General features: G+C 44.7%; 1 protein-coding gene across 1 annotated transcript in view; it reads right to left on the minus strand.

Annotated features, from left to right (window-relative positions):
- PSD3 (pleckstrin and Sec7 domain containing 3) overlaps nt 1–16,061 on the minus strand; it is an 811,466-nt gene extending 795,405 nt beyond the window's left edge. Inside the window, exon 1 of the mRNA XM_033915196.1 lies at nt 15,495–16,061. Within this exon, the coding sequence (XP_033771087.1) occupies nt 15,495–15,857 (363 nt within the window). The 5' untranslated portion in view covers nt 15,858–16,061. The remainder of the gene's footprint in view (nt 1–15,494) is intronic.
- Between the last annotated feature and the right edge of the window lie 811 nt (nt 16,062–16,872).

Below are 16,872 nucleotides of genomic sequence, written 5' to 3' on the forward strand. Positions count from 1 at the left end.
AGATCAAAGGCAGAACTCATATCGAATTACATAACCAGGGCATTAAGGCCCTTATTAAACAGTAGGCGCAGATTGTCTAAGATAGCCGCAATTACTGTCTCAGTACTGAATAATGGTCTAAAACCGGATGAGTTTCATGTAGGAGAAAGAACTGATCAAGATAATCCATCAGATGGATGTGTACCAATCCCTCCATTATTTTTACAATAAACGGAATGGATGTTACCGGTCTGTAGATGGATATTAGGGCTGAATCGTTACTGGTGTGAGGGAACGGGTTGCGATCAGCTCAGCAGCCCGATTCAGAACTTATACCTGTTTTGACCTGGTCTAATTCAAAATGTATAAGTTCTGTCTGGCAACCTGTCAAATCATTTTGGTTATGGCTGCCAGACGACTAAGTCTAGGTCGGCCCACCTCCCACCCTATCCACTCCTCCAAAAACGCCCCTTTTCACTCTGGGCATACAGATGCAGTGGAAAGGCCTAAGATGGTTTTAGATATGTCTAAAACCAGTTTTGATTATCGGTACTTGGACGATCTGTCTTTTTGATCGTCCAAGTACCAACTTAGGCCATTTTTTGTATGTTTTGGGTTTTTTATTACGAGCCCATTAGCTGTTGGGGATCCCATGCTGAAGACAGCAGTCTGCTAACCTCCTTCAGAAAACTATGGGCCCTATATTTCTGTTACTGATGAGTCCTATATCTTTGTTATTTGCTTGGCCTAATATAACCCTTTGTACAAATGCCTCTGTACAGTCAACTTGAGCGTGCTGTGATCTTAAAGACATTCATGCTTGACAAGTATAATTATTTCCTTCCCATAAGAATATGAGCTGAGAAAAAGTCAGTCCCACAAGAAATAGTCATTTTGTACAGATTTATATCATATATTCTCTAGGCTGAACCTAAGCACGGTAGTCTGGCAAATCAGAAAATTGCACCCTGTTAGAAAGAATATTTTTAAAAAATATATAAAGCATTTAAAAACAATTTGCCCCCCCCAAAAAAATCCCCCCAAACTTGATATTTTACAAGGACAAATGTAGGGAGGTTATTGAAAAATTATACCTATAGAAAGGATATAAATCTTCAGACCCTTCTACATATATAGATCAGAAGTGATCAAGATTTAGCAAAAATGGAAAATAAATTATTATACTAAAACAAATTTCTGGCAGAAGAATCCAGAACATAGTTCTGCTGCATTTTTTCCCAGGTCCTGAAAAAGCATAGCAGAGCCAGCAGTTTAAATTAGCTGTGAATGTCCACAGAAAGGCAAGTCAGTTGTGTATGGTAAGCACAGATCATTTTTGTCCCTTAGCCCTTGGATGAAGCAGAGCAGAGAAGATTGAATGGACCATACTGGTCTTTATCTGCTGTCATGTACTGTGTTACTATGGAGATCATCTTCAAAAAAGAAAAATGTCCAAAAAGTGGCATAAAGGGGCAGATGGATGTTTTTCTTGACAAACAATTCCAATTCTTGAAACCTGTATTCTAGGATATTTATGCTGTTGATCAGTAGTTTGTCTAAATCTCAAGGGGTGTGTTAGAGGCATGGTATGGATGGGACAAGGGTGGACTTATGACTTGGATATTTTTCTGCCGTAATCAAACGTTTAAGAACTCATCCAGGACACAATTTGGACGTCTGGGGCTAGAGCTTCTTAACTTTGAAACTAAGCTCCTGGCAAAAGTGTTGGCAAATAGATTGGTGAGAGTGTTGCCTGCTTTGATGCACGACTCACAGGTTGGTTTTGTCAAAGGCAGATACATTGTTTGTAACACGCAACAAATAATTGTGGCAATGGAGACAGCGGCTCAGGATCGGAGGCCTTCTCTGGTGGTCAGTTGTGATGCAGAGAAGGCCTTCAATCGTGTCCGTTGGAAATTTCTTTATGCCATCCTTGATGCCTATGGATTTTGGGGTAATTTCATGCAGAGCATTCAAACTCTCTATCAGAACACTTGTGCTCATCTTTGGATTAATGGCCACCTTTCTGATTAATTCCCAATTTGTATGGGCACTAGGCAAGGTTGCCTCCTTTTGCCAATGCCCTTTATACTCGCGCTTGACTCTCTTATTTAAGATATTAATGTGAATCAAGAAATACTGGGTGTGCGGTTAGGAGATCATTAATTTAAAGTGGCAGCTTTTACAGATGACTTGAAGTTGCATTTGCTAGAGCCCCAGAGGTCTTTGCCCATCCTCTTGGAACTAATTCATGAATATGGAGACGTCTCAGGTTTTAAGTTAAACTTAGATAAATTAGAAACCATGTCTCCCTTGGGGGATTTGAGTAGAGAGTGGGGCCCCAATTTTCCTCTCAAGTGGGCGCAGGACTCTTTTAGATATTTGGGAATTGTGCTCCCCAGCCGGATTGAGGATTTATATGCTTATTACTAAAAAAAAACAGCTGGAGGCTTGGTTGTCTTTCCCCCTTTCTTTAGTGGGGCATATTAGTCTTTACATTATGTCTCTTTTCCCTAAATGGCTGTTTCTTCTCAAGATGCTCCCTTTGCGGATCCGGGAGAAAGATATCCGGTTCTTGCATAAATTGCTCCATAAATTCTGTTGGGCAGGGAAAAAATGCTAGGCTATTTTTATCTAGACTTTTTGGAGACTGGAAGGTGGGTGGCCTAGGCCTACCGGATCTCAAGACTTACAATGATGCCTGTCTTTTGTGACATCTATGTGACTGGTTATGGGACAGTCAAGATTATGGCCACATGCATTATGAATAAGCGTTTTTGGAACCCTATCACTTCACCTCTTTATTACATGCCCCATTATGTCTTCTCCCTACTCTTTATAGATGCAGCTGGCTGGTGTGGCCCTAGAGGGATGTGTGGAGGATGTTGGTTCTGCGCATGGGTGGTAATCTATGAGTTTCTGATCACAGAGTCAAACCCTCTTTCCTTAGGTCAGTAAAGTATATTACTGTTACAGTATCCTGTCTGACCTGAGGAAGGAGAATTTGGTCTCTGATTATTTTCTGAAAGTTAGTCAAAAATGTATTAAAATGAGTCCAATAAAATGATCACCTTATTTCCATTTTCCATTTCTAAACATTTATCAACACAGCTATAATAGTACTTTATGCTAAAGCAAAAAAATAGAATTTTTTCTACCTTTGTCATGTGGTTTCTGCTTTCCTCATCTTCTTGTCATTCTCTTTCTTCTATCCACTGTTGGCCCCTTCCAGAAACTGTCTGTCTCCCTCTGCCATATGTCCTCTTGACACCCCCCCTTTGGTCTGGCATCCATCATCTTCTCTCTGTTCCCTCAAGGTCTGGCATCTCTCTCCTTTCATCTCTCTTTCCCTCCCCCTGTGGTTTTTAGCATCTCTCTTTTCTCATTTCCTCCGCTCAGATCTGATATCTCCGTCTCCTTCCCCCGCTCTCTGGCATCTCTCTCTCCTCTCTCTTCCCTTTCCTTCTCTGGTCTTCCTTCTTTATTTTCTGCCTCCATCTAAATTAAATTCTTTCTTACTATGCAGTCCTCAGTTTCCCTCTTTTCACTGTGTCTACCCACAGCATGCCACCCCTTTCCTTCACCCCTCCACTATCTCACTAACTCTATCTTCTTCCCCCATCCAGCATATGTCCTTTTTCTTTATCCCTCCTTCCATCCAGTATGTGTTCTTTCTCCACTTCCATTCAGCATTTGCTCTCCCTTCTCCCCGCTTCCATCATCTGCCCTCTTCTCTTTCCCCCCACTTCCATCATATGCCCCTTTTCTCTCTTCCCCCCCCCCACTTCTATCATCTGCCCTCTTCTCTCTTTCCCCCCACTTCCATCATCTGCCCTCTTCTCTCTTCCCCCCCACTTCCATCATCTGCCCTCTTCTCTCTTCCCCCCCACTTCCATCATCTGCCCCCTTTTCTCAATATCTCCATCCACCACAGGCCCATCTCTCTCCCTTCCTCTCGCCTTTCTTTCCAATTTTGGCAAAAATGGGCCCCCCCGACACTCAAGATCGGCAAAGGGCCTCTTCCTCCCTGGTATTAACAGCACTTCAGATCGTCAACGCGGTGCTCAGCCCAAAGCTTCCCCTCTGACTCGAACTGCCTGGACAGAAACAGAAAGCTGCATCAGAGCTGGCATTAGACCGCGAACATGAGCTAGGATTTAACAGAGAGAAGAAAAGTCTTTTTTGTTTACACCACAGCACTAGTGTGGGTAGGAGAGGGCAAAGGGGGTGAAGAGGCTATAAAATAAACTCACCAGGATGTTTGGAAAAAAACACCCAATTGTGCAGGAAAATCGAATTGAATTGAATCGAAAAATCGATTCAATAAGCTGAATCGAATCGAAATATTTTTTCCTGAATCGGGCAGCACTACTATATATGCTGCTTGGGTAGGGAATTACAAAGGGAATAATGAGGTATATAGGGTAGGGGACTATAGAGGGAGTGACAAACAGGTATGGGTCCTTTATAAGTGGGCTGGGGTTAAGACTTAAAAGCAGCTTCAATGACATGGGCTTTCAGCCTGGATTTAAATATTGCCAGAGACAGAGCCTGACATACCAAGCCTGGCAGTTTGTTCCAGGCATAGGGCGCAGCAAAGTAGAAGGGACGGAGCTGTGAGCTGGCATAGAGGAGAAGGGTTCAGACAAGAGGGTCTTAACTGATGAACGGAGTTCTTACAGCAGAGTATAGGGAAAGATAACAGAAGAGAGGTACTGAGGAGCTGCAGAGGATTTTGAACTGTATGTGTGGAAATGGACAGGGAGCCAGTGAAGCGATTTGAGGAGAGGGGTAATGTGAGCATAAGGACACTGGTGGAATACAAGGTGTGCAGCAGCATTCTGAACACCCGTGAGAAGCAAGTTGCAGTAGCCCAGGCCAGAGGTGATGAAATCAAATAAATCCAATTCAGAAGGACTGTTTGCACATGAATGGGAGAGGTAGGATACTCCGGGTCTGACCTGATGTCTTCAACTGGGGTGGCAAGCCATTGTTTTGGGGGTGACACTTGTCATCCCATAGCAAAGTCTATGGTGTCATAGAATATACTATGCAGGCTGGTTGGGTCTTCCAGCCATTATTAGCTGCTGCAGTCTAGGTTTCAGAGCTCATCTTGTGTTCACTTTAACTCATTAAGGGGCTGATGCTGCTTTTAACTCCTAACTCCATCCCACTTGTAATGTACCCATGTGTATTTTGTCACTCCCTCTGTAATTCATTACCCCCAATTGCCCTCTTTGTTTGATTAGATTGTAAACTCTGTTGAGCAGGGATGGTCTCTAAGGGCTAGATTCACAAAGCAAACTATCAAATTTTCATCCGGCCTGATTCACTTACCTCTCCTGCGATCTGCTTCGAATCCGTACATGCAAATGAGGTGAAACACATTTAAATTGGACAGCGACCTGATTCACTACACCAAATTTCTGATCCGATTGGACTGGCCGATCACCTGAAGAAGCAACTGCTGGGGACCCTGCTTTCTGCCCTGCAATCTTTCTTGCCTGCTCGCCCTGAATGCTGCCCTGCTTCTTATTTCCTGCTGCTCGTCTTTCCGATGCTCTACTCCTGCCTGGCCAAACTGTTGCTTGCCCCCAACTGCCATGATTTCCTGCCTTCCTGGACTCTCCCCACAGTGCATGCCTGTGGTTTTAACCCACTTAGAGCCCGTTTTAACCCACTTAGGGCTCCATTTATCTTTTTATTATTAGTGAGGGCATCAACTGGCAAGAGCGGGACCAGCTTTCTGGGAGCCACGCAGGTTGGGGTGAGTGGAGGTGGCAACGTTTGGTTCAGTCTCCCCGAAGTCCTGCCACCCAAAGTACAAAAAAGTTAAAAAATTTTAAAAAAGATCGCTGCTCCTATGGTCTACGCGTGTGCGCGGATCGCACATGCGCAATCCATGCAGGCAGATGGGGGAATTCCTCTGATCGCCCCCATCTGCATATTTTTGTTTTCTGAATTGGTCGGACATGCCAGGATCGGGCCTGGATTGGGCCCTCCCTCCCCTGTCAGGCTCTTCACCCAGCCCCCTCCCTCCCAGGCTCTGCAGTGCACCCTGCTCCATCCTCCTACTTCAGGGGTGTCCAATGTCGGTCCTCGAGGGCCGCAGTCCAGTCGGGTTTTCAGGATTTCCCCAATGAATATGCATGAGATCTATTTGCATGCACTGCTTTCAATGCATATTCATTGGGGAAATCCTGAAAACCCGACTGGATTGCGGCCCTCAAGGACCGACATTGGACACCCCTGTCCTATTTCCTCCCGGTCGGTGGCAGCTGATTTATTCTGATGCTGAGCGTGCTTTGATGCTGCTTGCTCAGCGCTCAGCGACTTCTTTGACTGGCTCCCGCAAATTCTTGCAATTCACGAGAATTTGTGGGAGCCAGTCAAAGAAGCCGCTGAGTGCTGAGCAGGCAGTGGCAAAGCACATTCCTGTTGGTTGCTGCTCAGCGGCAGAAGAAATAAGCTGCCACTGACTGGGTTAGCAGCGGGCAGGAGCGCAGAAAGCTCACTCCTGCCCGCTGCTCCTCTGGACCACTAGGGATCAAATTTTTGGGGAGGCCATGGCCTGTGTCCCCTCTCCCCCCCGTTCCGGTGCCTATGTCTCAGCATATCATGGGATTATGTGGTGCAGTGATTAGAGCTATAACCTTGGCACTCTGAGGTTGTGGGTTTGAATCCCAAACTGCTCCTTGTGACCCTGGGCAAGTCACTTAATTCCCATTGCCCCAGGTACATTAGTAGTGTGGGAGCCCATCAGGACAGTTAGGGAAAAATACTTGAGTACCTGAATAATTTGTAATTCGCATAGAATTGTAGGATATGTGGAATATAAATTATTAACATAAAAAAATCTATCCTACACCATGTGAAATATCTAAAATTTGTCATTTATCTGCTCTAAATAAATCAAAAGCAAAGTCATTTTAGAAATCAACTCAGACCAAACCTTGGAAATTAACAACTTAAAACTATTTCCAGTTTCTTAATACTGATTTTGATGCCAGAAAAAAAAGAGACACACTAGAAGTAATTTTAGTATAAATCATGTTTTATTGGCACACCATCAGTAAATACACAATACAGCACGACAATACAACACGGTCGCGAACACCAAACGTACCATCAAACACATTTTCACCCCAACCAAAGAATCCCCCCAATCCCCACCCACTCCAAAACCCAAAACCCCACCCCATCCCAAACCCACACCATGAGACCCAATCCATACCCAAAAACCCCCAGCAAGAAAGGAGTATGCTGAGCAAGCTGTTAGCTTATGCCGCTCAGCACATATCAAACAAAATAACCAAATCCCATCCTCCCACCCACAAAATGTAGTCCCCCCCTACCCACCGAACTCCACATACTTCCAACCACTCATACCCACCATTCACACTCACCCAACCATCCACCCACCAACCCGGGGAAAACATCTGAGAGCATAAGGTATCAGCAACAGAATGAGTTTAAGACCAGACTCCTGGCCCTAAGGGAAAGCGAGGAAATGTAGGGGTCCCAGGTCTGCAGGAAAATTTTCGACCGCCTGACAGATAATCGAGCATGGCGCTGCTCCAAGAGCATCAAATTATGAAAACGATTCCTCCAAGCCCAGTAAGCAGGCGCTATGTCTTGCGTCCAAACGCTAAGAATGACCTTCTTTCCTATAACAGCACCTTTCCGGATCAGCAACCGATGTCTCCGAGCAGGCACTCGCAAAGATTCATATCTATCCAAAAGCAAGCCTACCGGAGACATCGGAATAGCGTGACCAACAAGCCGCTCCAAGAAGCGGAGTACGGCTCTCCAAAAGACTTTCACTCGAGGGCATCCCCAAAATGCATGAAAAAAGGAGTTGCACCCCAGTGTACACTTAGGGCAGATTGGAGAAGAAATGCCCCCAACCTTGTGGACCTGCTCTTGGGAAAAATACGCTCGATAAACCACTCGAAATTGGCATTCCCTCAGTTCTGCACTAATAGAAATAGAAGAGATACGACTAATAAGGGAAGGAAAGTTCAAGGACTCACCAGGTATGCCCAGGTCTCTACCCCAGCGGCACTCCAAAGCCGTATAAGACTTCTGAGGAGTAAGCCGCCGCAAAGCCCCATGCAACGCAGACACCGTCAAACCACAAGCATAAAATTGGGCAAAAAATAGACGAAATTGGTTACCCAATCGAAACCGTAAGCCCGGACGCACCAAGGACCTCACATAATGATGAATTTGCCGATACGCAAACAGACCTCCCACACCCAAGGAATGAAGCATGGGAAAATCTCCCCAAGGTCTTATCGCCCCCTCCTCATCCAATAAATGCTCAAGAAGAAGAAAACCCTCTCCAGTCCATCGCACAAAGACCGAGTTATCACAGCCAGGCAGAAACTGCGGATTCCCCCGTATAGACAACTGATCCGAAACTTGATGGTCCCCCCCCAGCAGCCCGACCAATGCTTTCCAAGAAAAACGCCACGACCGAAGGATGAAACTAGATCGGAACGCGGGGGGCAGGAGGCGAACAGGCAACTGAGACAACGAAAACAAGTGCCAAGGAGAGAAAAGAGCATGTTCAAAGTCCCGAAAAAGATAGTCATCACTCCGTAAGCACCAGTCTCCCAAAAATCGCAGCAAGCAAACCAGATTATAAAGGCCGATATCCGGGAGTCCCACACCACCGATCCTTCCCGAGCCGAACAGATAAGAGATCGATATCTGAGACTTCTTGCCTTGCCAGAGGAATCGGGTCAGCTGCCTATGAAGCCGTTGAAGATCGCTACGACGAAGACAAAGAGGCAGCAACTGGAGTACATACAACCAGCGGGGAAAAATAACCATCTTATACAAGTGAACCCTACCGTAAAAAGAGAGAGGCAGAGACATCCACTGTGCAAAACAACCCTCCGTAGCGGCCAACAAAGCATCTACATTAGCACGATATAACCGTCCCACACAGCTCGTGAGTTGCACTTCCAAATATTTGAATACACCATCCGCCCACCGTAAAGGAAACTGCCCCGGCCACTCCAAGCGCACCGCCTCGGCAGTAGCTAATGCCAAAGATTTATCATAATTCAATTGAAAGCCCGAGAAATCACCATACTCCGTAAAAAGCGACATAAGAGCAGGAAAGGATTCCCACGGGGAGGTCAAATGAACCAACAAATCGTCTGCAAATGCCAAAATCTTAAACTCTCGGCCGCCGAGAGAAACACCTCGAACCGCCGGATTAGCAGAAATTTCGCGAATTAAGGGATCCAAGGTGAGCACGAAAAGAAGAGGAGACAAGGGGCAACCTTGTCTAGTACCCCGCTGAATTGGAAACACCGCCGAAGAAACTCCATTAACCAGCACCCTGGCCTGCGGATCATGATACAACGCAGCCACCGCATCACTAAAGAAACCTCCCATACCATAATGTTGAAGAGTACAAAACAAATAGAAGTAATTTTAAAGGGTTGGGCATTATTTACGCAGGTAAAAGGTTGATTTATATGTGTAAAGGGCTAAATACATGAAAAGCTGCTACTTAGATGTAAATACCCAATGCATACACAGATTTAAAGAGGGTTATCTTGAAATTGTTAGGCTAAGGCCCAGATTCAATAAAGATAGCGACTCAATCGCTGTTGGCCAATTTTTAAACAGCGATTGATTCACTTATCTTTTTTGCTTGCAAATGGTTTGCATGGAGGTGCAAATCATTTGCATGCAAACTCCCTGACTCAATCGCTCAGTGAGCGATTGAGTCGGGGCAGAGCCCTGACAGTAGTGACAGGAAAAGCAGCCTCCTGTCACTGTTGTCAGTGGCTTCTTTTCTCATTTTTTAAAAATAGGTCAGATATTTTGCGTGTATTATACACACAAAATATCTGGCCAATAAAAAAAAATGAAAAAGAAAACCTCCCCCCCTGACAAAGCACTCCCTCCCTTCCCCCCTCCCTGAACCCCCAAAAATGGCGGGAGGGTTGCTGACTCCCTCCTGCCATCGGCGCCCCCCCACCTTTCCTTCCTCACCCCTAAAACAAACGGCAGGAGAGATGCCCACTCCCTCCTGCCACCAGACAGACTCCCACTCCCTGTCCCCCTCCCCGTACCTCTAAAAGTTGGAAGCAGGAGGGGTGCTCAGTCCCTCCTGCTCCGTAGACCTCCAGGACACGACTGGGCCTCAGGCCCTGCCCCAGTACATCATGTGATGCACGGGGAAGGGCCTAAAGCGATGATTGGCTCAGGCACCTCGGGCTCCTCCCTTGGGAGGGGTCTGAGGCACCTGAGCCAATCAGGGACTTTGTCCGCCCATATTTTGCCCCCTGACAGATCAAATTCTGTTTAACACCCAGAAACAGACAAAATGCTGCATAACCCCTTAATGAGATTGTGAAGTAGCCTGTTTCCATTCGTTAACCACATTCTGCAAATGGCGCTCAAATTTAGGTGCTGGGAAAAACCTCCAATAAGTGCTATTCCATAAAGTGTGATCTGGGCTGAGCACCCTTTATAGAATAGTACTTAGTGTAGATTCCTGCACCCAGCTTTAGGTGTGAAAATTTACTCCTGCCGAAACCTGGTATAAATGTGGCACATAAGTTGGGTGCATAAGTCCAGGATTCTACAGCACCGTGCCACTGCTCCCTCTAAGCTGAGCAGGAGTCCTCCAACTACAATGCTATCACTGGAGGGTGGTGCTTCAATATTTGAGTCCTGTAGACCTTGCCTATCCCTCCCTATTAGAAATATGATAGTGAAACAGTGCCTCCCACTGGCAGATCTGTAGCTGGAAGACTCTCAGCTTAGAGGCAACAGTGCACCGTGCCTACATTTTTGTAATGTGCCTAGGCCCCCCCATGCCCCTCTTATGGCCACACCCCCTTTTGGGCTGCACAGAAGTAAAATTAGGCACACAGCTTTATAGAATAGCATGTAAATCCAAATTATTGGCAATTAGTATCAATAATTGACACCTCATTAACTCATTAATATCCATGTGCTTCTGTCCTGCATGCACAAATCTGAGTGCACAACATTGACTGATCTATACAGAATCCAGGAGTAGGTGCTTAACACCCTTTAGTAAAAAGGCCCCTAAGTGTGATAATATGTCATTAGATCTCTAGTATACCAAGGGCGGGGTGGTGGGGGCGGTTTGCCTTGGGCGCAGGGAATTGAGGGGAGGGGTGCGTGGAGCAATCGCAGGGCCATAGTCTACTAGTATGTGGCCATCGGCTCCATTGGCCCTGCCTACTTTTTGTTTTGGAGACAGGGGACTGACAGAGCTGATGGCCATGTACAGGCGGACCACAGCCCTGCGATTGCTCCATGTACTCTCTCACTGCCCGGAATAGGAGAGTGCTCCGGCCAGAGGAGAGGCTGCTCTGCCCCAGGTGACGGCCAAGATAGGTATGCCACTACATTAGAAGCCACTGTTAATACATTTCAGCTAATGGATTTTATAGTTTAACCACAAGGTGCTGCAGCTACAACAGTAGGTATTGCCTTGCTTTTCCACCACAAGTTGGCACTACACATTGCAACTGGTAGCAAACAACAGGGTTTTCAGCCTCTAGATAGCACAGTATAATTTACAAAAAACTTAAATGAACACATCTTAATAACTACGAGCCACTCCAGTAGGGATAGGGAAATGGCAGAGATTGAAAGGGGGGCGTGGTAGAGTAAGCATGTGGAGCACGCCTTATGGAATTATTTCCACCTCTCTCTCGCTCACTCTGTGTCTCTGTTTTGTTTCCGCGTGTCTCTGTTTTGTGTGCCTTTGCTCCTGCTTTTCTGCACATGCTATGTACAGCTCTATTACAGTCATACCGAGTTGGCTGCAGCAGAGAAACTTGAGTCTCCAGATATGTCTCCTTTCATCACTGGAACTATGTCAAAACGTTTTTTAGAGGTCAGGCATTAAAAATAACAAACTCATCTTTACATTCAATGGCAACCATTTCTTCCAACTAGGCTACAAACTGGCTGTTATTAGCCTGTCCTCGGAAATTATTGTATAAGTCAGGCCTGTAATTGCAATGTCACAAAAACCACCCCACATTTTTAAAGCCATAGCTATCTAGCACAATAGCTATCTACTTAAAAAAAAAAAAAAAAAAATCTACCTACAGACTTATCAGATTACAATTGATTTTAGGAAGCAGTACACTGCATCACTTGTTGAACAGGTATTATGAATTGTTCTGGCATGATTTGGCAGGGAGAGAAGATTGTAAAAGAAGTTTGGGAAATAATTAATTGCCTTTTAATAGGTGTAAAAACCTTAAGTGGCGGCTCATTTTTCTGACTACAGGTTTATACAGAAAGCAATTTATTTATTTTTTTATTAAAATTTCAATTACTTCACAAGAATCCTCTTGTTCAAGAAAAACAGAACGTATAAAAGAAATTACACCACTAATGTTAATTAAAATATTAATTAACAAACAAAATATATTCAATTTTTCTCAGACCACAACTTGGAGGGGGAGAATTCCATAGAGTAGAGAGACTCAAAAAGGAAAAAACAAATCAATAATCTGGGAATAGGCTGAACAGTTACAGAAAGCAATTTCTATGACATCCTATTGGCAAAACAAATGCTGAATAAATTAAGAGAAGTAAGTATATATACTAATTATTAACTGCTACAAAAACAACAAGAAGACTCCACACATCAAAATCGGCGCAAGAAAAGAAAGGTTTGACGGAAAGTGTGATGGACCTTGATCAAAACCAAAAGAAAGTCTCAGCCCCAATGAAGTGATTGATTCTATGCCCCAAAAAGATAAACAAAAATGGGGACCCGCAATGTACACACACTGTATCAAAGTGGAAAACTAGCACACACGATACCAGAATTTGACAACTAGCTACTAGAGATTCTGGGCATCATTGAAATGAAAGGGAGAGGGAAAGGAGCTAAACGACCAAGCTGCAGTAAAAACTGGCCTTAACACACCCTTGTATATATTCCTTTATGCACTGTGTTTAGATTGAAAAATTAATAAAGATATATTTTTTTTTTAAAACCACACACACCCTTATACCAGATTTCCCTGGGTGCTAAGGCCATTTCTACAGTAACTCAAATGGCCAATTTTCTATATATATTTTTTTAATGAATAGCCATGGACTAATGTTACCATTAGCGCATGCCCATTAAAAAAAAAATTTACTGCACGAGTACTTACTGCCGCCTATTTTGTAGATGGTAGGAGCCTGATTCTTAAAACAGCGTCCTGATTATAGGTGGTGGTAGACATTCTACTGCCCTCTAACAGACCAATTGGGCCTCATTTTTTTTTTTTTTTAAAGATCGATGCGGTGAACGACGCCTACAATGTAGGCATCTGACTCGCACCTACTGAAGAGCCTAAGCACGCCTACAGAAACCTAAGGCTAGAGTAGATGTGGCTTACGCCGGGTGTGACCTTGGGCATCCATAGGCGCTTCTGTAGGTGTGAGTCACACATTTTAAATGCAGGCTTGTAAAATGCATTTAAGACATCTGTACAAAAAAAAAAATAGACACGATTCTGGATTTGGCGCCTACAGGTGATTGAAATGCACTAGGCTCTCATTTTGCATAGCAGGTGCCATTTCCAGAATCGGGCTCTAAGGGTTAATATGGTAATCCTGTGCTAACCAGGTAGTGCACGCTAATGTGGATGCACCATTTAATGCAGCGCTGCTCACCCAGATTAGCGCACACTAATTTGGCACCTACCACAGGATGTCCAAGTGTGTCCCATGGTATGCCATTGTAAGCTGCATTAGCCACACATTAGCATCTAATGCAGTTTAATAAAAGGGCCCCTGAGAGGGAGTGAGAGTAGATATACTACTTTATTTTCATTTTATTTTTGATATATCGTCTATCAAAACAAATGTCTAGATGGTGTACAATATAAAAAGATTGTAAGAAACAATTAAAATAGGTAAATAAAAGCAATATTTTATCAAATATTAAAAATACTGGACAAATTCAGATTAACGTACATGAAACGGAAGTAAAGTAGGAGAGGGAAAGATTGTTTAAAATGTTTCTTCCCTTTTCATTAGATTTCTTTAAACATCCAGGGAGGGTGGGTGGGTGGGGGAAGGGAAATGTACGTTGAGGAGTTAAATTATTTAATTACAACATTGAAATCACATCATATGTATTATTGTATTAATAATTAAGATGAGGATGGGAGTAAATGATTGTTTAATGTAATAATTGTATAGTTAGTAGTGCGTTTTATGCAGTATTTATGATTTACCAATTGTATTGCATTATCAAAGTTTGAAAATCAATAAAGATTTAAACAAAACAAAACAAAAAAATATTAAAGGGCTGTGCATTGATCTGGGCTACTTTTTGTCCCTAGTTTTGCCCATAAAAGTGCACACAGTGCAGAAAACAAAAAGTGGTTGAGTGAACTAGTTCCCAACCCTGTCCTGGAGGACCACCAGGCCAGTCGGGTTTTCAGGATAGCCCTAATGAATATACATGGAGCAGATTTGCATTCCTAGCATCTCCATTATATGCAGATCTCTCTCATGCATATTCATTAGGGCTATCCTGAAAACCCGACTGGCCTGGTAGTCCTCCAGGAGAGGGTTGGGAACCACTGAACTAGTGCAAATGTATTAAGATCACCATCCAGGCATGGTCTGAATCCTTTGTGACTGTTTCTAGTTCCAAGGTTTAAACATGTGCTAATTCAAACACTTGTGAGCTTGTTTGTGTGAACTTGACAGTTTTGTTAGTGGATGTGTCCACTTTTATATAGTATTCTATATTTAACAACTGTGGTAAGTGTGCAGCTGGTTTCATTGCTCATGGTTATTAGCGGTATATAAGAATTAAATTAAATTAAAAATTAAATTTTTCTGATAAAAAAACATGGAAAATTGAATAAAATAATGCAGTGTACAAACGAATCTTGATATTAGATCCTGGTTTATATCATTCAATATTTTTGAACTTGCCACAGCTGTACACAGAAGATGAACATTTCAGCATTCAGTAATTCCACTATATACATTTTATCTATTTTACCCACATAGCTTTAGTTGGGCAAAAGAAAATATAATAACCCATCTGCTCCACCTTGCACCATAATTACAAGCGTGCTGATGGTAAAAATCGAGTTCCTTCTAGACAGGGGTGTCAAAGTCCCACCCGCAATCCAGTCGGGTTTTCAGGATTTCCCCAATGAATATGCATGAGATCTATTAGCATACCATGAAAGCACTGCATGCAAAACAGATCTCGTGCATATTCATTGGGGAAATCCTGAAAACCCGACTGGATTGCGGCCCTCGAGGAGGGACTCTGACACCCCTGTTCTACGAGGAAACCACGGCTGAGCTGGAGCTAGTTGTGAAAAGTTCTCCTCTTATCTGTGCCTTCACTTGTGTTTCTCAATGAACAACCACGACACCGTCCCCCCATAAGCAGTTTGAGCTCTGAGGCATTCTTGGTTCTCTGTTTCTGAAACCGGTCCGCCTCCTGCCACAAGTCTCAGCTCTCTTACCTTGAGCAGTGGTGCGGGGTTGGTAGCCGCAGTTGCCCCCTCTCCCCCCACCGGTGGCACGGTGGGCTTGCAGATCTCCACTTTCCACCAGACTTGGGGCTGCTCGAGGCCGGAAGCTGCCCCGGGCTTCCATTGGCTTGATACATAACTGCGGTAGGCTGGGCGCGCGGAGTCGAGCGGCGCGTGCTCCCCGTCGCTCTTTGCGGGCTCCCTCGGCGGCCATGATGGCAGCTCGGCCGGAGGCGGGGAGGGCGAGACCTCGGGGGCGATCTGGCTCCCTGCCGAGCACGTTTCCTCTCGGCTCCCGGACGGCCGCAGCTGAACGAAGAGGAAAGAAGATTTGGTTTGCTCTTGCTCGGCCATTTCCTGCCGTCAGGACATCCTACCTCGAGGCAGCACAGGGTCTCCCTGGGGATATCATCTTCTGCCTGGCTGGCCGCCTGCAAGAAGAGACAGCGTTAGAAAAGCCCTTTCGCTACTGATCTTTGGGATTCAGAGAGAGCGAGTTATAGGAAGCCTTCGTCTCTGAGCTCTCTTGGTTTTCATTAGTGGTTTAAAAGTATTGGCAGCGGTGGGACTCTGCAGAAATCCTCAGGCGCCTAAGAATCAGAGAATCGTCCCAAAATAAATACATGCTAAGCAGGAGTGAATGAAATGCTCCAAATGTAAAATGGCCATAAACTATAGCCATATGACACAATGATGTAAGTACTTTTTCTGGGTTCCCTATATCTTGATGCCATTGGACGCCCCCCCCCAAAAAAAAAAAAATTAAAAAAAGAGAGAGAGAGAGAAACAGAAAAACAAAACAGATCACCTACTGCAAAATATCAGAGAGAAAGGAGACATTTTCCAGCTGTTAAACCTAGCTTTGACAATGAGGACTTTGTGGCCATGAGCAGCACTCTGACACCTTTGAAAATGTGGAGTTAAGAGTCAGATTCTTAACTCCACATTTTCAAAGGTGTCAGAGTGCTGCTGTTTACTGTCATGTCTCCATCTGAACTTACCATTACCACCATGCATTGCTCATGGTGCTGAACGGCAGGGCAGGATTAATTCGTCGAGGGCCCCTAGGCACACAAGTACACTGGGCCCTCCTGCCCCGCCCCACCCCACCATGCGCCCAGGCGGAAACAAGAAGCTGTGTCAGAGGGAAGCTTTGGGCAAGCAGCACCGCTTGCACAATTACAGTTCTCATTGCCTTTCTTACCCGCGTTGCTTGTTGTTTTACTTTCCGTCGATGGGGGGGGGCCCGCTTTGCCGAACTGGGGGCCCCACATTGCCAATCAATGCTGGAGGGGCCCATCGCCATTTGGAAAAATCAATGTTGATGCCCTCCTTCATCCCTGACCATTTCGGGCCCTTGGCACGTGCC

The sequence above is a fragment of the Geotrypetes seraphini genome, chromosome 1 (genome assembly GCF_902459505.1).
Source record: "Geotrypetes seraphini chromosome 1, aGeoSer1.1, whole genome shotgun sequence".
NCBI classification, from domain to species: domain Eukaryota; kingdom Metazoa; phylum Chordata; class Amphibia; order Gymnophiona; family Dermophiidae; genus Geotrypetes; species Geotrypetes seraphini.